The sequence below is a fragment of the Scyliorhinus canicula genome, chromosome 24, assembly GCF_902713615.1.
Source record: "Scyliorhinus canicula chromosome 24, sScyCan1.1, whole genome shotgun sequence".
In the NCBI taxonomy this organism is placed as follows: domain Eukaryota; kingdom Metazoa; phylum Chordata; class Chondrichthyes; order Carcharhiniformes; family Scyliorhinidae; genus Scyliorhinus; species Scyliorhinus canicula.
In genome coordinates, this window is record NC_052169.1 from 25,760,489 (window position 1) to 25,786,633 (window position 26,145).

The 26,145-nt window shown below is 50.3% G+C and overlaps 1 protein-coding gene across 1 annotated transcript in view; it reads left to right on the forward strand.

Annotated features, from left to right (window-relative positions):
- The window catches only part of LOC119956733 (talin-2), a 369,765-nt gene that overhangs the window by 285,135 nt on the left and 58,485 nt on the right, over positions 1-26,145 (forward strand). Inside the window, exons 39-43 of the mRNA XM_038784070.1 lie at positions 7,990-8,136; positions 10,192-10,293; positions 14,742-14,861; positions 17,335-17,481; positions 20,652-20,818. Coding sequence (XP_038639998.1) covers positions 7,990-8,136; positions 10,192-10,293; positions 14,742-14,861; positions 17,335-17,481; positions 20,652-20,818 — 683 coding nt within the window. The remainder of the gene's footprint in view (positions 1-7,989; positions 8,137-10,191; positions 10,294-14,741; positions 14,862-17,334; positions 17,482-20,651; positions 20,819-26,145) is intronic.

A 26,145-nucleotide genomic window follows, 5' to 3' on the forward strand; every position in this document is an offset into this window, starting at 1 on the left:
AGGGGCTTTTCACAGTAACTTCATTTGAAGCCTACTCGTGACAATAAGCGATTTTCATTTCATTATTTTTTTTCATTTAGAACATAGAACAGTACAGCACAGAACAGGCCCTTCGGCCCTCAATGTTGTGCCGAGCCATGATCACCCTACTCAAACCCACGTATCCACCCTATACCCGTAACCCAACAACCCCACCCCCTTAACCTTATTAGATCACTACGGGCAATTTAGCATGGCCAATCCACCTAACCCGCACATCTTTGGACTGTGGGAGGAAACCGGAGCACCCGGAGGAAACCCACGCACACAGGGGGAGGACGTGCAGACTCCACACAGACAGTGCCCCAGCCAGGAATCGAACCTGGGACCCTGGAGCTGTGAAGCATTTATGCTAACCACCATGCTCAGCAGGGTAATTTTAATAATTTTAATAATTTTAATAATTAAACATATAAAACACTTGATGACTTCCAGTAGTGGCAATGACCAGCTGAGCCGCACGTTCGGAGGCTCCCGGAAAAAACGGACTTTGGGGCTTTTTTAAAGGCGCCCAACGGAGCTTGTGAGGCGAATCCCGACGTGGGAGGAGGCCAGGAGTCGCCCTAGAGGTCCCATGGTGGAGACCAGGAGCGGGGCAGGGAGAGAATCGAAGGAGAAAACACCCGTGAAAAATCAGGACCCAAAGGACAAAATGGCGGCCGGAGACCGTTTTGAAGAGTTGAAGAAGTAGGTCCAGACGACTCTGCTGCGCTGCTTCCAGGAGATGAAAGTGGAGCTGCTGGAGTCCATCAAGGTAACCAACAGGGAGCTGATAGAGACCCAGACGGCCCAGGGGGCTGCGATCCGGGAGCTGCAGCAGCAAGCCGCCGAGAGGGAGGACAAGGTCGTGGCCATGGTGGGGAAGGTGGAGGTGCACGAGGCGCTCCATAAAAAATGGCAGGAGCGGTTCGAGGAGTTGGACAACCGGCCGAGGAGGAAGAATTTACGGATCCTGGGCCTCGCGGAGGGGCTGGAGGGGTCGGACCTAGCGGCCTATGTGGTGATGATGCTGAACACGCTGATGGGGGCTGGGTCCTTCCAGGGGCCCCTGGATTTGGAGGAGGCCCACAGAAGTACTTTTCTGCGGCCAAGGGAACATACACAGTAGACAAAAGAATAATCATGAGTTTTTTGAGAAGGTGACCAAACAGGTGGATCAGGGTAAAGCGGTTGATGCGGTGTATATGGATTTCAGCAAGGCGTTTGATAAGGTTCCCTTCGGTAGGCTATTGCAGAAAATAAGGAAATATGGGATTGAAGGTGATTTAGAGGTTTGGATCAGTAATTGGCTGGCTGAAAGACGACAGAGGGTAGTGGTTGATGGCAAATGTTCATCCTGGAGTTCAGTTACTAGTGGTGTACCGCAAGGATCTGTTTTGGGGCCACTGCTGTTTGTCATTTTTATAAATGACCTGGAAGAGGGTGTAGAAGGATGGGTTAGTAAATTTGCAGATGACACAAAGGTCGCTGTCGTTGTGGATAGTGCTGAAGGATGTTATAGGATACAGAGGGACATAGATAAGCTGCAGAGCTGGGCTGAGAGGTGGCAGATGGAGTTTAATGCGGAAAAGTGTGAGGTGGTTCACTTTGGAAGAAGTAACAGGAATGCAGAGTACTGGGCTAATGACAAGATTCTTGGTAGTGTAGATGAACAGAGATCTCGGCATCCAGGTACATAAATCCCTGAAAGTTGCCACCCAGGTTAATAGGGCTGTTAAGAAGGCATATGGTGTGCTAGCCTTTATAAGCAGGGGGATTGAGTTTCGGAACCACAAGGTCATGCTGCAGCTGTACATAACTCTGGTGCGGCCGCTCCTGGAGTACTGCGTACAGTTCTGGTCACCACATTATAGGAAGGATGTGGAAGCTTTGGAAAGGGTTCAGAGGAGATTTACTAGGATGTTGCCTGGTATGGAGGGACGGTCTTACGAGGAAAGGCTCAGGGACTTGAGGTTGTTTTCGTTAGAGAGGAGAAGGCTGAGAGGTGACTTAATAGAGACATATAAGATAGTCAGAGGGTTAGGTAGGGTGGACAGTGAGAGTCTTTTTCCTCGGATGGTGATGGCCAACACGAGGCTTGATGAGGCTTTGTGAGGCAGGGAAAGTGTTCACAATGTTTTACAGTGTTTTAGGGAACATGATGGAGAGTGTGGGGTTAAGATAGCGTAAAACACTTCCGTGTAAAGGAGGTTGTGATCAGAGGGACATTTGGAGCATGACTTGTCTGTAACCGAGGAAAGAGCGGAGGAGGAGGCTCCCTACAGAGTGAGGAAGGGAGGGGTGGAAGCTCTGGAGGTTTGCTTTGACTGCAGGAGTGCCGGCTCACGAGGAGCAGCTTTCATAGTAGTCATTGTTTTCAAGCTTTGGGAATGCAATGCATACATATTTTGACTTGATAGTGGCGTACAAGGTGATGAGAGGCATGGATAGAGTGGATAGCCAGAGACTTTTCCCACAGGGTGGAAATGGCTGTCACGAGGGGACATAATTTTAAGGTGATTGGAGGAAGGTATAGGGGAGATGTTAGAGGTCGGTTCTTTACACAGAGAGTGGTGGGTGTGTGGAATGCACTGCCAGCAGAGGTGGTGGAGTCAGAGTCATTAGGGACATTTAAGCGATTCTTGGACAGGCACATAGACAGCAGTAAATTGAAGGGGTGTAGGTTCGGTTGATCTTAGATTAGGATAAATGGTCGGCACAACATCGTGGGCCAAAGGGCCTGTACTCTGCTGGACTGTTCTATCTCGGATGGTGATGACCAACACAAGGGGACATAGCTTTAAATTGAGGGGTGGTAGATATAGGACAGATGTCAGAGGCAGTTTCTTTACTCAGAGAGTAGTAGGGGTGTGGAACGCCCTGCCTGCAACTGTAGTAGACTTGCCAACTTTAAGGGCATTTAAGTGGTCACTGGATAGACATATGGATGAAAATGGAATAGTGTAGGTCAGATAGGCTTCAGATGGTTTCACAGGTCGGCGCAACATCGAGGGCCGAAGGGCCCGTACTGCGCTGTAGTGTTCTATGTTCTATAATCGACAGAGTACATTTAAAAGACAGAGTAGATTTAAAAGTTACAAAGCAAGGAGAAAAAGCAAAGAGCACCTCTTCGGGTCTGCACCAAATTTCCACTCTACTTCAAATTCCCACGGTTAAAAGAGAACTTGCATAGCATGCCGATGGAGATTTGGAGTTAATTCTGCCCCACTAACAGGCGGCAATGTTTGCCAACTCTCTGACCTGAACTCCCGTGAGATTGCAAAATCACTTGAATTTATTTCCTTTTTTGATTTTTCAATTGTGTTGTGTTTAGAAAAACAATCCTCAACCATCAATCAGTCAAAATGGCAGCTCGTACTCACATAACGCAGTCAGCAAAATGCCCCAACGACTAACTCGCTGTGACAACAGCTCCCACACCAGTCTCAATGTTTGATTTGTTTAACTAAGTTTTGATTTCCTTTCACGACCACTTGGTGCTGTGCTGCCATTTTTAATTTCTGTTTGAATTGGATTTTGTCGTATTTCGGCTCGGAAGCAGTGTCTCTGATCCAGCTCTTCCTGCTGTGTCCCTTTGTGTGTGGGATTATTCACATCTAGGCAGAACACTGATCATGAATGTCACAAAGTGGTGTGTGTTCACTGGTTATCACTTTACTTGTTTCCATCCTGCCTGGTGAGCCCTGAGAATTGTATCAAAGGAACAGCTGAGCTGAACTTGGTCACCAAATTCAAGCACTTCTGTTTGGGGCTTAGTTTATTCCAGAATCATGGACTCATAGAATCCCGACGGTGCAGAAGGAGGCCATTCGGCCCGCCAAGCCGACCCATGACCCTGCCCTAACCCTGGAACCCCATCTAACCTAAGGGCGGCACGGTAGCGCAGTGGTTGGCACTGTTGCTTCACAGCGCCAGAGTCCCAGTTTTGATTCCCGGCTTGGGTCACTGTCTGTGCCGAGTCTGCACCGGCCCTTGGAAACAGCCGCCTACTTTTAAGCCCTCGCCTCCACCCTAGCCCCATAACCCAGTAACCCCACCTAGCCTTTTGGACACTAAGGGGCAATTTAGCTTGTCAGTGCTTCCTCATATCATCAAGGACCCAGGTTCGATTCCGGCCTCTGGTCACTGTCTGCAGAGTCTGCACGTTCTCCCCGTGTCTGCGTGGGTTCCCTCCGGGTGCTCCGGCTTCCTCCCACAAGTCCCGAAAGACGTGCTGTTAGAAGAATTGGACATTCTGAATTCTCCCTCAGTGTACCCGAACGGGCGCCGGAATGTGGCGACTGGGGGATTTTCACAGTAACTTCATTGCAGTGTTAATGTAAGCCTACTTGTGACAATAAAAGATTATATTTTAAAAAGGGGCAATTTATCATGGCCAATCCACCTAACCTGCACTTCTTTGGACTGTGGGAGGAAATTGGAGCACCCGGAGGAAACCCACACAGACACAGGGAGAACATTCAGGGAGATAATCCTGCAAGACCGAATCATAGAATTTACAGTGCTGAAGGAGGCCATTTGGCCCATTGAGTCTGCACTGGCCCTTGGAAAGAGCACCCTATCCAAGCCTGCACTTGCACCCCATCCCCGTAACCCAACCCAAACTTTTTGGTCACTAAGGGCAATTTATCATGGCCAACCCACCTAATCCACACAGCTTTGGACTGTGGGAGGAAACCGGAGCACCCGGAGGAAACCCACGCGCACACAGGGAGAACGTGCAGACTCCACACAGACAGTGACCCAAGCCGGGAATCGAACCTGGGACCCTGGCGCTGTGAAGCAACTGTGCTAGCCACCGTAAAATATATTTTATTTCATGAATGTCTTACTAACTGCGTGTTTGGTTTCCTCAATGATTTTTAAAGATATACCTCTTCAGTTGATGTGACTGAGTGGGGATGTTTTAGCAGTAAATCACTGCTTGATTTCTGTTTCTCACTCGGAAAGTTTATAAATGCTGTTAAACATGCAAACCCACGGTGATTTCCTGTGATGAAGTTAAACGCAGTGACCAGGAAAGCATTTATGGATTTATAAATTGCTGTATTTAGAACTTGCATATCAAAAAACCTGACTGAATATTTTCATACAGAAATGTTAAAAATCAAATTAATATCCGTGTGAGATATTGTGTTTCCTGTTAGGATTACACAGGCCATCATCCAAGGACGCAAACAAGGGCCAGGAAACTATCTCCCGCCTTGCATATCCGAATGTGCTGCTCCAGCCTCGATATGATTATTATCTACCTCCTATCCCTGCTCACATCTGCTTGGCTGGGTCCTAATGTGTTCTCAGTGCTGATTGAAAGTCATTTGTGCTTCCTGGCCTCGAGCTAATTATGGTCTGCTGTAATTTTTTCACAGTTCAATAAAACTGCCTGTTTGAACCTTTGACTATATGTGGGTAGCTGAGTGCGCTGAAACTGCATGGGTCTATGAAAATGAAATGAAAATTGCTTATTGTCACGAGTAGGCTTCAATGAAGTTACTGTGAAAAGCCCCTAGTCGCCACATTCCGCCGCCTGTCCGGGGAGGCTGGTACGGGAATCGAACCGTGCTGCTGGCCTGCTTGGTCTGCTTTAAAAGCCAGCGATTTAACTGAGTGAGCTAAACCTGCCCCTTTATGGTGACGGGGACTGGCGAGGCAAGGGGTGGGGTACTGCTGGAGCTAGTAGGAATGGCTGAGGAAATTGATGGTGGTGCAAGTGCCGGGGGGGGTCGTGGGTGAGAGTACTGGGGTGGGTGAGAGTACCGGGGGGTCATGGGGGAGAGTGCCAGGGGGGATCGTGGGTGGGAACGACAGGGGGAGGTGTGGGGGAGGGTGCCAGGGGAGTGGTGGGTGAGAGTGCCGGGGGGGTGTTGGGGGAGGGGTGTCTGGGGGGTGGGGGTGTGATTGAGTGCCAGGAGAGTAGTGGGGGAGGGTGCCTGTGGGTGGGGCAGTGATTGAGAGTGCCGGGGGTTCATGAGTGAGAGCGTGGCTGAGTGTTTTCAGCAATATGCATTGGGGATGTTTGATCCTTGGTGTTGGAAGTTGCTGACCATTCGGAGGACAGCTTCTCTGCATCATTTATGAATGCAAACCCTGTGATTGTTGCAGCTTAGTGTTCGCTTTGTGGAAGCGTGCTGCCTGTCATTACTCGAGGATTAAGTGGCTCTCAGTAGTGTCAGTATCACAATAAGAACTTGTTATTACATTAACTACAGTCAGTGATGAGACTGCATGTTGTGGGGGTGGTATGAATAGTTCAGTAAATCCTTCCTGTCTTTAATTATTTCCAGTCGGGTGACAGATGCAGACGTACAAAAAGATCAAAAATGTTTTTTGATGTCGACATTTCTGATGCTCTGTGATTGTTCACTGACACACGGTGGCCCTCTGGCAACTTTGACAAGAGATCAGGCAGAAATTTCTGAATGATTTTATACCCAGGCGTGTGCGTGACTTGACAGGTTTCTGTTTGGTTTATTCAAGAGTTGTGGTTATGTTTTCTCATTAATCAAGCCCAGTGACAATAACGTGATTGAATATTGTGTTGAGATTGAGGGAGAGACGATTTGAGGGCGGGTTTGGCGAAGGTGGATTGCGAAACGAGGTTAAGGGGTAGGGGACAGGAGAGAAACAGCGAAGGGTATTTCAGAAAATATTTCAGAATGGTCAGCAAAGATATGTTCCATTGGGAAAGAAAGACCAGCATTTTCCAGCCCCTCCCATTGGTGGGATCTTCCAGCCCCTCCGGAGACAGCAGCCGTTTGAATGGTTCGCTGCTCCTGTCCACGGCGTGGCAGAAAATACCGGTCAAAGACCCCAGGCTCGATGGGCCGAATGGCCTTGCCCTGTTAGAATACAAGAGAAAGTTCGCTGGAAATGCATTTAAAAAGGAAATTGGTCCCTTCACGGGTGAGACTGAGGAATTGATAAAGGGAAAGAAGGAAATGGTAGAGGCGTTGGATGAGTATTTCGTGTCTGTCTTTGTGTTACGGCCCCCTGGGACAGTGCACGGTCAATCTCCGCTCCATTTGACCCAGAGTCGCAACACAGGTGAAATTAGATCTTATTTAACATACCTAAGCTCCTTGGTTGAGCCCAAAAGAACACAGTCACCAGGTTTGTACCTTTAAAACACAACTAGCCTTTTATTATGTAGAGTATTATAATGAAACGGACAGGAAATGTAACTGACTAATACACCTTTGCCTACCTCCCCTTCCTAACTCAGATAAATATGCTTTCAGGGTTGGTTATCACTTTTTCAATCAAGTGCCCCCATTTATCTGCAGTTCAAACCTTAATTCCCCAAACTGTTGTATAAAACACAAATTACAAACTACATATTCATGACAAAGGAGAGGTCTGGCGTCACAGTGGTTAGCACTGCTGTCTCACAGCGTTAGGGACCCGGGTTCAATTCCAGCCTTGGATGATTGTCTGTGCGGAGTCTGCACGTTCCCCCCGTGTGTGCGTGGGTTTCCTCCGGGTGCTCCGGTTTCCTCCCACAGCGCAAAGATGTGCAGGTTAGGTGGATTGGCCGTGCTAAATTGCCCGTAGTGTCCAGGGATGCACAGGTTAGGTGGGGTTACAGGGATAGGGTGGGTGACTGGACCTGGGTAGGGCCGAATGGTCTGCATTGTAGGAATTCTATGGTTCTATTCTGAGTTTGGTATGGCCAAACATTGTTAAATCGCTTTGTGTGTGTTGCCAAGAGATTTAGACTGGGCTCGTCACGAGCCAGGCTTCTTGGATGGCCCAGACATGAATCACTGCCCGCCCAGTGATATCAGTGCGAACTTGCGCTAATGTGGGACGGTAACCTGGCATGACCTCCGGTGAGACTGATCATCCTGGTGTGGTGGGTTTTGCCAAGTGGAATTAGCTGGGCAGTGTATTCAATTCCATGTTGTAGCGTCTGCCAGGTAGTAACGCTGTTGCGTATCGATTGCTCCGCAGGCGGCGCACACACACGATGCGATCACAGAGGCTGCTCAGCTGATGAAGGAGGCCGTGGATGACATCATGGTGACTCTGAACGAGGCTGCCAGTGACATCGGGATGGTGGGCGGTATGGTCGATGCCATCGCCGATGCAATGAACAGAGTGAGTCCTTTTCATGTGGTTTGTCTGCACTAATTGTTCCTCTCCCTCACAACTTCCAGTTCAACGCGAACTCGCATTTGTCTGGCACTTTTAAACGTAGAAAACGGCCCAAGCTGCTCCTCTGGAGCCATGTCTGGCAGAATCGGACTCTGAGCCACACGTGAAGGCCATCACACAATACGGTCAAAGAGATAAAGGAAGTGTTCCAGAAGGAGAGAGTGTCTGAGGGAAAGACGCTCAGGGAGGGAATTCCAGAGCGTGGGTCCTGGACATCGCAAGGCAAGGCCACGAATGACGGAACAACTGAAATTGAGGATGTGCAAGGGGTCAGTGTTGGGAGAATGCAGAGATCTTTCTGGGCTGGAGGAGGTTACAGTGATGGGGGAGGGAGGAGGCCAGGGAGGAACTTGAAAACTAGGGTAAGGACCTCTAACGTTGAGCCAATGCTGGGCAGCAAACACAGGGGCGATAGCAGAATGGGACGTGGTGCGAGTTGGGTTACTGTTGGTGGGTCCGGGAGTGAGACGATGGGAGGATCAGTATTGTCGGTCACATCTGGGGCAGAGACCGGGCAGTGTTTGAGGGGCAAGCAAGTGTTCATGGCAATAGACACCAAATGAAGTGGTTAGGTCGAACTAAATGGCGACGAGCTGGAAACTGGAGAAATTGAGATTTGGGGCTCCGAGTGTAGAAACCACAATCCGACCGATTACGTGTTCCAATATTCCTTGACCTAATGAGGGATTTAATGCTCAGCTCAGAGTTGAACACGACGCTGAAATTGCAAATGGTCTTTCAATGCGATAATTTATTGTAACTCAATAGGGGCAGCAGGGTAGCATGGTGGTTAGCATAAATGCTTCACAGCTCCAGGGTCCCAGGTTCGATTCCCGGCTGGGTCACTGTCTGTGTGGAGTCTGCACGTCCTCCCCCTGTGTGCGTGGGTTTCCTCCGGGTGCTCCGGTTTCCTCCCACAGTCCAAAGATGTGCGGGTTAGGTGGATTGGCCATGCTAAATTGCCCGTAGTGTCCTAATGAAAGTAAGGTTAAGGGGGGTGTTGTTGGGTTACGGGTATAGGGTGGATACGTGGGTTTGAGTAGGGTGATCATGGCTCGGCACAACATTGAGGGCCGAAGGGCCTGTTCTGTGCTGTACTGTTCTATGTTCTATGTTCAATAAGATTTGGGTTGTACTTCCAATTGTATTGTAAGCAGAGTGTGGGCATCGAGGTCAGGTGTGAGATCCGTGACATCTCAACAGCACTTCCAGAATTCCAACCTGCTGATGAGCAGTAAAGTTGGCACATTGTCACGTTGCTTCATCGATAGAATCTATCCAGTGTCCTGTTTCGAAGGCTGGACGATGGCACAGTGGTTAGCATTGCTGCCTCCAGCGCCAGGGATTCGGGTTCAATTCCGGCCTTGGTTGACTGTCTGTACGGAGTCTGCACGTTCTCTCCTCCCTCCCCCTTCCAGGGTTGTTTTCCTCCGGGTGCTCCGGTTTCCTCCCACAGTCCAAAGATGCACAGAGTAGCAATGCTAAAATTGCCCCTTAGTGTCCGGGGATGTGCGGCTGAGGTTATGGGGATATAGCGTGGGAGTAAACCTGGGTGGAGAGCTCTTTCGGAGGATCGGTGCAGACCCGATGGGCCAAGTGGCCTCCCTCTGTACTATAGGGATTCTATGATGCCTCAGTCACCACGTCTGTTGCTACATGGTGCGTACATGGTGTGGAGACTTTCCTTCTCGCTGACCCGTCTGGTCACAATCTGGAAGCAACGGCGTGGGAGATTGCATTCCCTCGCTTTCCAACATAACTCTCCACCTTTGAGTGAGCGAAGCAAATGAATTTCCCTCGTGGCTGGAATGACTCCAGGCCGTTAGCTGCGGGCAGGCACCCAGCAAATCGCCTCTTCCCTCTTGGTGTTCAAAAAGGTTGTCACTTCATAAAACACTTCAGACAAAGACCACTCTCGCACTCTGTTACTAGCTCAATGTCAGCCAATCCATGTGTGTTAATAATTGGATTCCTGCTGATGCTATTCTATTCTTCCAGCTTGATGAGGGAACACCACCTGATCCTGACGGAAGCTTTGTGGACTATCAAACCACCATGGTAAAATATTCCAAGGCCATAGCAGTCACGGCTCAGGAGATGGTAAGTGAGGCACAGGGAATCTGGCCAGAGTAACATGGTGGGTTTGTGTGTTTCGAATTGGCCTGCTCCAGTGCACATCGCACTGCAGGATGTAAGACAGATGCACGTACACAGGCCACACGCACGCACATACACACGCACACCATGCCACGCACACCATGCCACACACACGTACACAATGGCACACCAGGCCCTACATACGTACTCGGGCACACCAGGTCTCACACACGTACACAGGGGTACACCAGGTCTCTCACACGTACACAGGGGCACACCAGACCCCCCCACACGTACACAGGGGCACACCAGACCCCCCCACACGTACACAGGGGTACACCAGGTCTCTCACACGTACACAGGGGTACACCAGGCCCACACACACGTACACAGGGGCACACCAGGCCCACACACACGTACACAGGGGCACACCAGGTCTCACACACGTACACAGGGGCACACCAGACCCCCCCACACGTACACAGGGGTACACCAGGCCCACACACACGTACACAGGGGCACACCAGGCCCTACATACGTACTCGGGCACACCAGGTCTCACACACGTACACAGGGGCACACCAGGCCCACACACACGTACACAGGGGCACACCAGGCCCACACACACGTACACAGGGGCACACCAGGCCCACACACACGTACACAGGGGCACACCAGGCCCACACACACGTACACAGGGGCACACCAGGCCCACACACACGTACACAGGGGCACACCAGGCCCACACAAGTACACAGGGGCACACCAGGTCTCTCTCACGTACACAGGGACACACCAGGCCCCCACACACGTACACAGGGGCACACCAGGCCCCCCCACACGTACACAGGGACACACCAGGCCCACACACACGTACACAGGGGCACACCAGGCCCACACACGTACACAGGGACACGCCAGGCCCCCACACACGTACACAGGGGTACACCAGGCCCCCACACACGTACACAGGGGTACACCAGGCCCCCACACACGTACACAGGGGCACACCAGGCCCACACACACGTACACAGGGGCACACCAGGCCCCCACACACGTACACAGGGGCACACCAGGCCCACACACGTACACAGGGACACACCAGGCCCCCACACACGTACACAGGGACACACCAGGCCCCCACACACGTACACAGGGACACACCAGGCCCACACACACGTACACAGGGACACACCAGACCCCCACACACGTACACAGGGACACACCAGGCCCCCACACACGTACACAGGGACACACCAGGCCCCCACACACGTACACAGGGACACACCAGGCCCACACACACGTACACAGGGACACACCAGACCCCCACACACGTACACAGGGACACACCAGGCCCCCGCACACGTACACAGGGGCACACCAGGCCCCCACACACATACACAGGGACACACCAGGCCCCCACACACGTACACAGGGGCACACCAGGCCCACACACACACGTACACAGGGACACACCAGGCCCACACACACCTACACGGGGCACACCAGGCCCATACACACGTACACAGGGACACACCAAGCCCCCACACACGTACACAGGGACACACCAGGCCCCCACACACGTACACAGGGACACACCAGGCCCCCACACACGTACACAGGGACACACCAGGCCCCCACACACGTACACAGGGGCACACCAGGCCCACACACACGTACACAGGGACACACCAGGCCCACACACACGTACACAGGGGCACACCAGGTCTCTCACACGTACACAGGGACACACCAGGCCCACACACACGTACACAGGGACACACCAGGCCCACACACACGTACACAGGGGCACACCAGGCCCACACACGTACACAGGGACACACCAGGCCCCCACACACGTACACAAGGACACACCAGGCCCCCACACACGTACACAGGGACACACCAGGCCCCCACACACGTACACAGGGACACATCAGGCCCCCACACACGTACACAGGGGCACACCAGGCCCCCACACACGTACACAGGGACACACCAGGCCACACACACGTACACAGGGACACACCAGGCCCCCACACACACGTACACAGGGGCACACCAGGCCCCCACACACACGTACACAGGGACACACCAGGCCCACACACACACGTACACAGGGGCACACCAGGCCCACACACACCTACACGGGGCACACCAGGCCCATACACACGTACACAGGGACACACCAGGCCCCCACACACGTACACAGGGACACACCAGGCCCCCACACACGTACACAGGGACACACCAGGCCCCCACACACATACACAGGGACACACCAGGCCCCCACACACGTACACAGGGACACACCAGGCCCCCACACACGTACACAGGGGCACACCAGGCCCCCACACACGTACACAGGGACACACCAGACCCCCCACACACGTACACAGGGGCACACCAGGCCCACACACTAACATCAAAACATAGAAAATAGGAGCAGGAAGCCATCAGCCCTCCGACCCTGACCCACCTATCAATATAATCATGGTTGATCATCCAACTCAGTGACAGTTGCCGCTTCCCCCCCTCCCCCCCCAAATCCTTTGATTCTTTTGCCTAAGTTCTATATCCAGCTCCTTGAACACACAATGTTTGGCCTTAACTACTCTCTCTGGTAGTGAATTCCACAGACTCGCCAGTCTCCGGGTGAAGATATTTCTCCTCATCTCGGTCCAAAATGGCTGTCCCGTATCCTCGGACTGCGACCTCGGTTCGGGACCCCCACCATCGGGAACATCCTTCCTGTCTAGTCTTGTTGGAATTATATAGATTTCTATGAGATTCCCTCGTCATTCTTCTGAACGCCAGTGAATATAATCCTAACCGACTCAATCTCTCCTCGGACCTACGTCTCACCATCCCAGGGATCTGTCTGGTAAACACTTCGCTGCTCCAGGACTGAGATCAGGAAAAATGTCTTCACCCAGAGAGTGGGGGGCCTGTGGAATTTGTTATCACAGGAAGTAGTTGATGCTAAATCATTTAAAGTTTTCTTGAAGGAGTTGGATATATCTCTTGGGGAGAATGGGGAGAAAGCAGGATTAGGCTATTGAGTTGGATGGTCAGCCATGATCATGATGAATGGCGGAGCAGGCTCGAAGGGCCAAATGGCCTCCTCCTGCTCCTATCTTCTATGTTTTTATCAAAGCGGATAACTTCACATTTAAACCACATTACACCGCATCAGCCATGAATTTGCCGACTCACTCAGCCGTTCCAAATTACACTGAAGAATCTGTGCTTCCACCTCACCCTCACACCCAGCTTTCTGTCATCAATTGGAGATATGGCATTTTGTTCTCTCATCTAATATATATATTGTGACTAGCTGGGATCCCAGCACCGATCCCTGTGGTATCCCACTAGTTACTGCCTGCCAATTGGAAAAAGACCCGTTAATTCCTACTCTTTGTTTCCTGTCTGCCAACCAGCTTTCTATCATCTCAACACACTACCCCTAATCTCATGCCCTTTAATTTCTCACACTAATCTCTCATGTGGGACTTTGTTGAAAGCCTTCTGAAAGTCCAAATAAATTCCATCCACTGTCTCCCCCTCATCAACTCTGCTAGTTACATCCTCGAATAATTCCAGTAGATTTGTCAAATATGATTTACCTTTTGTAAATCCATTGTCTCCATCTAATCCTACCACTGTTTGCCAACCATGCCATACACATGCATGCAGTTTCACACCACGCCACACACACGCGCACAGGTGTACACCACGCCACACACACACACACGCGCACAGGTGTACGCCACGCCACACACACGCACACAGGTGCACACCACGCCCCACACACGCGCATAGGTGTACACCATGCCACACACACACACACGCGCACAGGTGTACGCCACGCCACACACACGCACACAGGTGCACACCACGCCCCACACACGCGCATAGGTGTACACCACGCCACACACACACCACGCCCCACACACGCGCACAGGTGTACACCACGCCCCACACACGCACACAGGTGTACACTACACCATGCCACACACACACCACGCCCCACACACGCGCACAGGTGTACACCACGCCCCACACACGCACACAGGTGTACACTACACCATGCCACACACGTGCACAGGTGCACACCACACACAAGTACACAGGTGCATACCACGCCACACCACACGCCTATACAGGCATGTGTGCACACATAAACACAACTGCAATTTGTTAGTATTGCAAGTCTCTCAGTTGAAATCAAACTTTGCAAATGTTAATAAGAGTTTGGTCGGATTAATGCTCAAATTTGGAAAGGAATTTTTGTTCAATGTTTGTGGTAACATTATCCCTGCCTAATTTCAGCACCCCCCCTGGTTTTTCAGTCCCCTCGCGAATCAAGCTGCCTTGTTTGCTTCACTCAGCTGCCTCCTTCTGACAACCCAGTTTGACTATTGACCCCCCCTCACTCGCTCTCTCCACAGATGTCCAAATCTGTCACCAGCCCCGAGGAGCTGGGGGGCCTGGCCTCTCAAGTGACCACGGAGTATGGCCACCTCGCTCACCAAGGACGACTTGCTACGGCCACAGCTGACACTGAGGAGGTAGGCCGTTGGTTAACTACAGGGGTTAATCCGTCATGGGGGCGGCGTTGGTCAAGCTGATGTTTAGCGTCCAGCTTCTGTCGTCCCCGGGAGGCTGCTTTGGTTATTTGCTCTCCTGGGAGTGTTGCTGCTTTTGGTGATGGGGTAAATCTGATAGATAGGCTGGATAAGACCTTTCCCCTTGGTGGAGGGGTCAGTACCCAGGGGCATAGATTTTGGGTAAGGGGCAGGAGGTTTAGAGGGGATTTGGAGATGGTGGGAGTCTGGAACTCGCTGCCTGAAAGGGTGGTAGAGGCAGGAACCCTCGCAACATTTAAGAAGTGTTTAGACGAGCACCTGAAACGCCGCAGCGCTATGGAGCAAGTGCTGAGAAATGGGATTGGGGGAGATTGATGCTTGATGGCCGGCACAGACATGATGGGCTGAAGGGCCTCCTTCTGTGTTGTAAAAACTCTGACTCCATGAACAGTCATTTCATCTGCTCAATTTCCAGATTACTAGCCGAGTAGCAATTATGTTACGAGCTTGCAGCAGGGTAGCATGGTGGTCAGCATAAATGCTTCACAGCTCCAGGGTCCCAGGTTCGATTCCCGGCATGTCACTGTCTGTGTGGAGTCTGCACGTCCTCCCCGTGTGTGCGTGGGTTTCCTCCGGGTGCTCCGGTTTCCTCCCACAGTCCAAAGATGTGCGGGTTAGGTGGATTGGCCATGCTAAATTGCCCGTAGTGTCCTAAAAGTAACGTTAAGGGGGGGGGGGGTTGTTGGGTTACGGGTATAGGGTGGATACGTGGGTTTGAGTAGGGTGATCACGGCTCGGCACAACATTGAGGGCCGAAGGGCCTGTTCTGTGCTGTACTGTTCTATGTTTTATGTTCTATGTTCATACCTTGTCCAGCTCAAATCCATCAACACTTCCCCACGGAACCTTTGAACAGGAATACTAGCTCATATCTGTTGGGCCAAATGGCCTGCTTCTGTGATGTGTTGGGCTGTATTGTCCGAGCTCCCCGGTGTCAGATTGTGGGGGGTACCCCAAAGATGTCCTGGGGGTCCTTCTGGGAGTTTTCCAGATAAGGTAAGATGCTGACTTTCTCTGGACAATCGCCCTGCGGTAGGAATCACCCAAAAATCTGATTTAAATCACAAACTCCCGATGATCTCACGAGGGTTACATTCATAGTTACTCCGAAAAGGTTTGAAGAAGTAAAACCTCTTCTATCTTCCAGGTAATTGTTGTAAACATCCAGACTGATCCCCCACAGGAACGCACCCACAAAACCCAACCCCTACTGGGCCCTCCCCCACCCACTGATCCCCTACCCCCTCCCTAGGGGGCTCCCCAACGCACCCCACCCCAACTAACCATTCCCCAACCCCTCCCCCCACTCACAATATATCCTGCCCTCCCCCACAACTTCCCTCCCACCTCTTCCAATGTCTGACCGCCCCACCACCACCACCAGGCCTCCGACCGCCCACCGCCCCACACTCTAAGGACATTAGGGCAGCACGGTAGCATAGGGGTTAGCACAAATGCTTCACAGCTCCAGAGTCCCAGGTTCGAATCCCGGCTTGGGTCACTGTCTGTGTGGAGTCTGCACGTTCTCCCCGTGTGTGCGTGGGTTTCCTCCGGGTGCTCCGGTTTCCTCCTACAGTCCAAAGATGTGCAGGTTAGGTGAATTGGCCATGCTAAATTGCCCTTAGTGTTGGGTGGGGTTACTGGGTTATGGGGATAGGGTGGCAGTATGGGCTTGGGCAGGGTGTTCTTTCCAAGAGCCGGTGCAGACTCGATGGGCCGAATAGCCTCCTTCTGCATTGTAAATTCTATGAAATTATGGCCCATTGTAGGAAAGGTTGGGTTTTTAAATGGTTGGGCTTTTAATAGTAATATAATATTAATAATTGTTTATTGTCACAAGTAGGCTTCAATGAAGTTACTGTGAAAAGCCCCTAGCAGCCACATTCCGGCACCTGTTCGGGGAGGCCGGTACGGGAATTGAACCCGCGCTGCTGGCTTTGTTCTGCATTACAAGCCAGCTATTCAGCCCACGGTGTGGCTTTTAATGACGATTTCACAGCTTCATTGTCTCTCCGTCGGCCTCTGCATTTCGACAACATCAGATTCCGGAAGAATGTCGGGTGTTCAATCCCGGAGAGCCAGTTGGTAAAGGATTCCTTGGTCCCACATTTATTTGCAGAGTGAAGCATTACAAACATATCCCTCCTAACCCAACCACTCCTCAGTTTCAAATAGTGTCTCTTTCTAGGTGCTTGAGTGTAACCCTAATGAATGCCCTCCACCTGAAAATAATTAAATGTAATTAATATACAATTAACACAAGATGGAGACGCGCACTGACCTTCTGAGTGGAGTTGTTCATATGTCACTTCTGTTCCCAGGCTCGGCTATCACCCTCAGTGGCCTCTGTGTGAACACAGGTTTCAGTAAATAATCTGCTGCCATTTCTCTGCAGATTGGATTCCAGATTAAGACTCGAGTGCAGGATCTTGGCCACGGCTGCATCTTCCTGGTACAGAAAGCTGGCGCTGTTCAAATCAGTCCCACCGACAGCTTCACAAAGAGAGAGCTCATCGAGTGTGCCCGGGCGGTGACTGAGAAGGTGAGGGAGCAGCAGACTCTCCAATCCCCCCGCTTTTTTGATCCTTTGTGTCGCTGTAGGGAGCAGACTGTCAGCTGATCCTTCCGCCTTCAGGATAAAGAAAGGTTCTGTCAGCCAGCCTATCTCGTAGAGAAGACCTTGGATGGAAGCTTTTCCCAGACGGACAGAAAAGATGGTCGGCGGAAATCTCCGCTCCCCCCCCCCCCCCCGCCCCAGCCGTGTGTTTCCCAACAGCGCGCTGCTCCCTGGCGGTGGGAGACACTACTCCAGCTGCTTGACAATGGGATTTCCCATTGAAGCCGCCCCACATCACCCGGAAACCCGGCAGGAAAAATGAATCCCAACGGCCGGAGAATTCCAACCTATTTCCCCAAAATCGTGGAAGATCTTGCGCATGGTTTCGGAGCACGGTGGTTAGCACTGCTGCCTCACAGCACCAGGGACCCGGGTTCAATTCCGGCCTCTGTGTGGAGTCTGCACGTTCTCCCCGTGTCTGCGTGGGTTTCCTCCGGGTGCTCCGGTTTCCTCCCACAGTCCAAAGCTGTGCAGATGAGGTGAATTGGCCGTGCTAAATGGTCCCTTAGTGTCCAAAAGGATGATGGGTTTATGGGGATAGGGTGGGGGAAAGGGCCTCGGTAAGGTGCTCTTTCAGAAGGTCGATGCAGACTTGATGGGCCGAATGGCCTACTTCTGCACTGTAGGAATTCTATGGGTTGGGCTGCATTGATGTAGAGCAGTTTTGGCAACTTGCAATGCTGTCTCCTTTCTGTATGTCACAGCGATGTTTGAGTCAGGGCGCATGGCCCATCTGCTAAGTGGTAACTGTGATAATAGAGGTTTGCTCCTCAGAATATTGGTGTTCAGTATCCCGGGTAAAACACAGCTGTAAAAACTGGAATGGGTTAAGTGTTGGCTAGTTAGACAGAAACAGAGGACAGGGCGAGTACGTTCGGCCCTCGAGCCTGTTCCACTATTCAGTGAGACCACGCCCGACCTGACTGTATTTCTGCCTTTTCACTATATCCCTTTGCAAAAGTCTCTTCATCTCAAATGTAACAGTCCTCGAAGCAGTGATACATCATCAAATTTGATGTGACGGGACCCATATTTGAGTCCAGCTTATTTATTGAATAGGTGCCTCTAAGGTAGATTGAGACAAGGGCTTTGATTGGGTTTATTTCTCTTCATTGCTTCCAAATACTGATCAATAAGTAACTGGAGAATCACAAACCTGTTTGCACTGTGTCTCAGTCAAGTCTGGTCAGGTGAGACCGCCGGTCTGTTATTCTGAATTAACCTCTTTTTGTTCATTAACGGGATGTGGGCGTCGCTGGTTAGGTCAGCATTTATTGCCCATCCCTAGTTGCCCTTCAGCCAGTGGTGAGGAGCTGCCTTCTTCAACCGCTGCAGTCCCTGTTGTGTAGCTACACCCACAGTGCTGTTAGGGAGAGAGTTCCAGGATTTTGACCCAGCGACATTGATGGAGAGTATTCCATTACACTCCTGACCTGTGCCTTGTCGTTGATTGATAGGCTTTGGTGGGTCAGGAGGTGAGTTACTCACCGTAGGATTCCTAGCCTTTGACCTGCCCTGGTAGCCACAGTATTTTTTTTTTTTATAAATGTTTTTTATTCAGTTTTCATGTTTTATATTGAACAAATTACAAATTGTTAGAGAGAGAAAAAAAAACACGCAAAAATTAACATATATATTTACAGGTGAGCATCTTCGTAGTAATAATTGTGGCCTCCCCCTCTTCGCCGGCATACATATTTTACATTCCCCAACATGTTTATTGGCATTTATTTAGTTTGGTTTTGGGCCTTAGCTAGCCATCAAACCCCCGTAACGAGCCCGTAGCCCCCCCCCCCTCCCCTATTCTTCCTCTTGTACGTTGGCCACAAACAGGTCCCGGAACAATTGCATGAATGGCTCCCACGTTCTGTGGAAGCCGTCGTCCGACCCTCGGATGGCGAATTTGATTTTCTCCATTTGGAGAGATTCCGAGAGGTCGGACAGCCAGTCCGCAGCTCTGGACGGTGCTGCTGGCCACCAGCCAAACAGGATTCTACGGCGGGCAATCAGGGAGGCAAAGGCAAGGGCGTCCGCCCTCCTCCCCAGGAATAGATCTGGCTGGTCTGAAACCCTGAAGACCGCCACTATCGGGCATGGCTCCACCCTCACCCCCACCACTTTGGACATAGCCTCGAAGAAGGTGGCGTCAGTCAGTGCTGGTTTGAACCTATGGTTGTTGCAGATGGGAGCCTTGTCCGACATTTTGTTCAGGCCAAATTGCTGCCGCAGTTGGTTCCAGGATTGGAGGGTGGCTGTCACCACTGGGCTGCTGGAGTGTTTTTTGGGTGGGGATGGGAGTGCTGCCGTGGCGAGGGCCCGGAGGGAGGTCCCCATGCAGGAGGCCTCCTCCGCACGCACCCACTCGGCTTCTGGCTCCTGGATCCATCCCCTTACTCGCTCGGCTGTTGCCGCCCAGTGGTAGAATTGTAGATTCGGGAGGGCTAGCCCCCCCCTGGATTTTGTTTTCTGTAGGACCTTCTTTGGGATCCTAGCATTTTTACCACCCCATACGAACGCCATGATAAGTTTGTCCAGCGCTATGAAGAAGGCCTTGGGGATGTAGATCGGAATGGATCTAAACAGGAAGAGGAACCTGGGCAGTACGTTCATTTTGATCGTCTGGACTCTTCCTGCGAGGGAGAGTGGGAGTGTGTTCCATCTTTGCAGGTCCTTTTTTACTTCCTCCGCCAGGCTGATGAGGTTCCATTTGTGGATCCCTTTCCAGTCATGGGCTATTTGGATCCCCAGGTAGCGGAATTTATGTCGGGCTTGTTTGAACGGCAGCCCCTTTAGTGCTGCCCCCCCCCCCCCCCCCCCCCCCCCTTGCTGGTGTACTGGGAAGATCTCGCTTTTGCTCATGTTGAGTTTGTAGCCCGAGAAGGCTCCATGGTAGCCACAGTATTAATGTGACTGGGTCCAGTTCAGTTTCTGATCAATGGTAACCCCCAGGATGTTGATTGTGGGGGATTCAGCGATGGTAATGCCATTGAATGTCATGGGGCACTTGCCACTCGACAGCCCCAAGCCTGGATATTGTCCAGGTCTTGCTGCATTTGGACATGGTCTGATTCATTGTTTTCTTGTTTCCTGGCCAGGTATCCTTGGTCCTGTCTGCCCTTCAAGCAGGGAACAGGGGTACACAGGCTTGCATCACGGCAGCCAGCGCTGTGTCTGGTATCATTGGCGATCTGGACACCACGATCATGTTCGCCACAGCCGGAACTCTGAATGCTGAAAACGACGAGTCATTTGCAGACCACAGGTTAGTTGATTCAGCCACTCCAACTGTGATAAATGGAATCGTTGGTATATATTTATTGTGATTTATGTATCCGATGCAGTAATGTATCAAAAGCCTGGATTAAGGTGTGTCTATATCTGCTGCTGTCGTTTTATTTTGAATCCTGGTTTGAAAGACAGCCAGACATCTCAGTGGCACTTTTGCAACTACGATGTGGTAAAAGTCAGCTCATCGTTCTTTCAAACCCTGTAAAGGTTTACAAAGAGAGGTCTAATGGGTTTTTGTTCTGACTTCTGGGGAGTAGGTAGTTAGAGACATTGTGTTTAAGTAAGTTTCCGCAGAAGGCTGTCAGAGATTCAGCATTAATCTGACAGGATCTCCCTCTCTCTCTCTACAAGCAGTCTCTCAAAAGATCTCTGTATCCAAAGATTGGATAAAGTGGTTGTTGACCTGTGATGAGTTTTGCTTGATTGGAAATAAAGAAGGTATCGGTTAAAAGTTAATAAAAGTGTTTCCTTTTATTGTTAAGCATTGCTTAACTGGTCATTGTAAGCTATATACCTGTGCTGAAAATCCAGTTTAACACTGTTAATAGTGAAGTTTGTTTGGATATACTATTTCCCTGTTTTTGCCTGGTCTCCCTCCTGGAGCGAAGTCACCTTTCCTCACAGTTAGACAGATTTTCAAAAAGTATTTGGGTTCATGCCCGGTATCAGAGGATGTGGTTGGGGTCTGGTCCGAGTTTGTAAAACAAGTCAACAATTTAACAGCATGAGCTATGTAAAATGCTGCAATGCCGAGTTTGATGAGGCTTTGGGAGGTAGGGAAAGAGTTTACAGTGTTTTAGGGAACATGATGGAGAGTGTGGGGTTAAGATAGCGTAAAACACTTCCGTGTAAAGGAGGTTGTGATCAGAGGGACATTTGGAGCATGACTTGTCTGTAACCGAGGAAAGAGCGGAGGAGGAGGCTCCCTACAGAGTGAGGAAGGGAGGGGTGGAAGCTCTGGAGGTTTGCTTTGACTGCAGGAGTGCCGGCTCACGAGGAGCAGCTTTCATAGTAGTCATTGTTTTCAAGCTTTGGGAATGCAATGCATACATATTTTGACTTGATAGTGGCGTACAAGGTGATGAGAGGCATGGATAGAGTGGATAGCCAGAGACTTTTCCCCAGAGCGGAAATGGCTGTCATGAGGGGACATAATTGTAAGGTGATTGGAGGAAGGTATAGGGGAGATGTCAGAGGTCGGTTCTTTACACAGAGAGTGGTGGGTGTGTGGAATGCACTGCCAGCAGAGGTGGTGGAGTCAGAGTCATTAGGGACATTTAAGCGATTCTTGGACAGGCACATAGACAGCAGTAAATTGAAGGGGTGTAGGTTAGGTTGATCTTAGATTAGGATAAATGGTCGGCACCATCGTGGGCCGAAGTGCCTGTACTGTGCTGGACTGTTCTATGTCCTATGTCTATATTCTATATCCTCGTCACCAACATGAACCTCCCCCACCCAGTGGGTCAGAGAACTTGCCTTATTTTGAGCTCCAGGGAAATCAGTAAAGACCCAGATTAAGAGGGCAAACAAGACAAGTGTTCAGCTCGAAGCTCTCATTTTGCTGCCTGCCTTGGGTTGGTAGAAATCTGGGCCTGGTGGTTTTGGTTTGAGCCAAGGGAGATTGCTACCTCTGTCCAAGTATGATGGGTGCAATAGATTCTGCCATTGATGCAGGAATTTACTGGGCGTGTGGAACTTTTGAACTGGCATTGAATACCAGTCAGAGTGGTGACACACTACAGGAGCACACTCTGAGCCTGGCACCGTGAGAAAAAGGATTGCACAGAGCAGCACAGTACATTGTGCGAACAGAAGGGGAGACGTAGAGAAGTTGTCCATCTTGGAACCAGTGACATGGAGTCAGAGGGTTGAGGTCCTGGAAGTCAGAATTTAAGGAGTGAGTGAGAAAGATCAAGAATCGGATGTCAGATGTAGTAGTTTCAGGATTACTCCCAGTGCCACTTGTCAGGGCTCTTCCTGGTGATTCCTTAGTTCCTATTTCTTTTATTCTGTCTTTATTGTTTTTGGTCCATGGATCGCTGATAGAGACTTATCATTAAGTCGAGCAGAGGAAGTTGATGTCAAAATAATACACTGTGCTATGCACTGTTATAGTACACTGTGCTATGCATTGTTATAGTACACTGTGCTAGACACTGTGCTAGACACTGTGCTAGACACTGTGCTAGACACTGTGCTAGACACTGTGCTAGACACTGTGCTAGACACTGTGCTAGACACTGTGCTAGACACTGTGCTAGACACTGTGCTAGACACTGTGCTAGACACTGTGCTAGACACTGTGCTAGACACTCTGCTAGACACTCTGCTAGACACTCTGCTAGACACTCTGCTAGACACTCTGCTAGACACTCTGCTAGACACTCTGCTAGACACTCTGCTAGACACTCTGCTAGACACTGTGCTAGACACTGTGCTGTACACTGTGCTAGACACTGTGCTGTACACTGTTATAGTACACTTATAGTACACTGCTATACACTGTGCTATTGTTGCACGTTTTACTTGAGTGTAATTCGCGTTTATTGGAGTATATTAACACGCCTCCGTTTAAAGGCCGTGTGCTTAACACTGCTAGGCTCTATGTATGTATTTTCAGCTCAGGAGTCGCCAGGTGCCGTATCTAGACACCTCACAAATATTCCAAGGTCAGGTTCAAAGTAATAAAACGATACACCGATTAGTAAGTTCCAAACGATCAATATGCATGCACACGCTAAAGGACTAAGCTATAACTAAACTAAGCGATCAGAATACTTAACTAAACAGGAACAGGCAAGGTCAGGGAGCGAGGCCTTCGTTCCGATCTTGGTCTGCAACCTTCAGAGAGTGTGCTGGTCGCTGGGGGTCTAGTGGGCCTGGTTCACGTAGCGAGCGTCGTATTGTCACTTACGATTCGGCGGCTGTTGCTCAACGGCTGGAGTCAGGATACAGGTCGAAGTTCTTGGTCAAAGCCGGAGCACGAAACAACAGACAGGACCATGTGTGGGGTCTATCTTTTATAGGACCCCAATGTCCGTGCCTCTTTTGGGGCGGGCTTTACCTTCAGGTATCGATTGGACCGAATTCTAATCGATATCTTTTGAATTCCCCCAATGTGAGGGTCTCTTCTTGATGGAGGGGGCGGTTTCTATAGTGGATACTTCTGGTGCCGCTCTGTCTGGACATCCACTTAAAGTATCTATTCAAACCTGAATGTTGCCATTGTGTGTGCCCAGATCTGGATTGCCTCATTAATATGCAAAGCGTTTTGCCATTAACACCTTTGGTTTGAGATCTTCCACCTGGCCAGAAACTAGTTTTGCTGCTTGCAAAATGCTAATCAGTCTTTGCAGACTGCTGTCTTGGCTAAACTGCTTTTCCCTGCAGTCTTAGCAATTCTCCATCTTGTCAGTCCAGTGTCCATTTTAGGTGGCTACAGTGGCTACATTCCCTCCTTGTGATCCTCACAATCAAAATATTGTGAAGGATCACCTATGCACGTTGCTTCGAGTGCTTCTGGGGTGCCTTCTTTGTGTTCCCTGACCTCGGCAAGCTCCTGAGCGTCTACTCTGTCCTTGACTATGGGAAGAAAATTTTTTACCTGACATCTCTACTTGGCGCTATGTCAAAGGGGACATGCATTACCAAAAACCGGGAACCTCTACCTATCACAACTATCCTTATCTTACCTTAAACATTTCATTACAGACTAAACCTCATCCATTCATACCACATCACATAACATTTCCTGACTCGGCAGTCGAGTTCAGGACAATATAATACATGGGTATTTTTCTTTATTCACATAGTGCTTTATTCATTGAGGGGCTGGGGGGATTGGTGGAAACCGAAAATAGGAGATTGAACTCCATAGATGGTTGAGGGGCAGGAACGGGAGGCTCTCCTTTTCCATTTCCTCAACCTGAGGGTCTGTACGATTAGGCAGAGGATTGCGATCACTAGCAGTGATTCAATCACATATGACATGGAGTACCATGTCATAAATTTTGTGCACCAGGTCTGAACTTCACTGATCAGAGCTGAGCACGGGGGAGTTGCTGTGAGTGAAACATTTACGGCGGGGGTTGTGGGGGAAACGTGTCTTGCTTCCACACATACAAATACAACATTTAAGAGCAATAAGTAGGCTTCCATCATCTTCTCTTCGTTCTCCTTTTTCTCTTCCTCCTGTACGGCTGATCCTTGCTGTGACCCCTTTTTCGTCCTTCGAAAGCTATGGGATCAAGCACAGTATCTGTCAATACAGCTTAATATCTGTACTTGTTAGTGTATCTGTCTTTCAATTCCAATTGACCCATTAAAATGACTGGCCAAGTCACACCCTGTGACTCCCCTCATTTTTTTTTTCAAAATGCGATTTTAATGAACACAATACACCTAACAACTCTCCTCCTGCGAGCCGTCTCGCAGGCTTTGCTCATTTACCATCCGAATGTTCCTGGATGTAAATAGCATGTGGGATGGCGGCCTAAGGGCTGCCTAACGAAAAATGAAAACAAATTGGAAACAAAAGGTCGAATGGGTTGCGTATGGGCCGCTACGGGTACGATTTGAATGGGATCCCCGGGTAGGGCGTGCTGTGCCATACCCGAGCTTGGCTGACCAAAGTGGGTTCTCAGACAGGGCGGGTCCTCAGTGCCGTTTGTCCACTGCCTGAGTAACCTGGAGTAAACGGGCAAGAATGTGTTTAACGTGGATTTGCAGCCTCTATTCGCCGAATAGAGGGGCACCTAAAAACCAAGGGAGGAGCCAAGATGCTCCTTTTGAAAAATGAGCTGGGCTTCAGACATTTCAGACGATAAGGTGAGCTGCTCACCATAGAAAGTTCTCAGACGTATCTGCAGACAAACTAAAGTGCGTGCGAGGTGGTCACAATCTTTTCAGCTGAAAAGATCTGCAATCAAACCCTTAACATATTAACAAACAAACATAAACTGACAAACAAACATGCGTGCAGGTTCCATCAGAAAGGACATCGCTTCCCTCAAGCGGTTCCTATTTTACATCATCTGGACACCTCACTTTTCCTCTGTCTCTGTGAACAGGGTCACAAAGGGGTTGCCGTATCGGGATTCAGACACCGTGTCGTCCTGCTCTCCCGGATCCCACACCTTTGTGGGTAGTAAGTTCCAAACGATCAATATTTATTATACAAATATAATAAATAGGCATGCACACGCTAAAGGACTAAGCTATAACTAAACTAAGCGATCAGAATACTTAACTAAATAGGAACAGGCAAGGTCAGGGAGCGAGGCCTTCGTTCCGATCTTG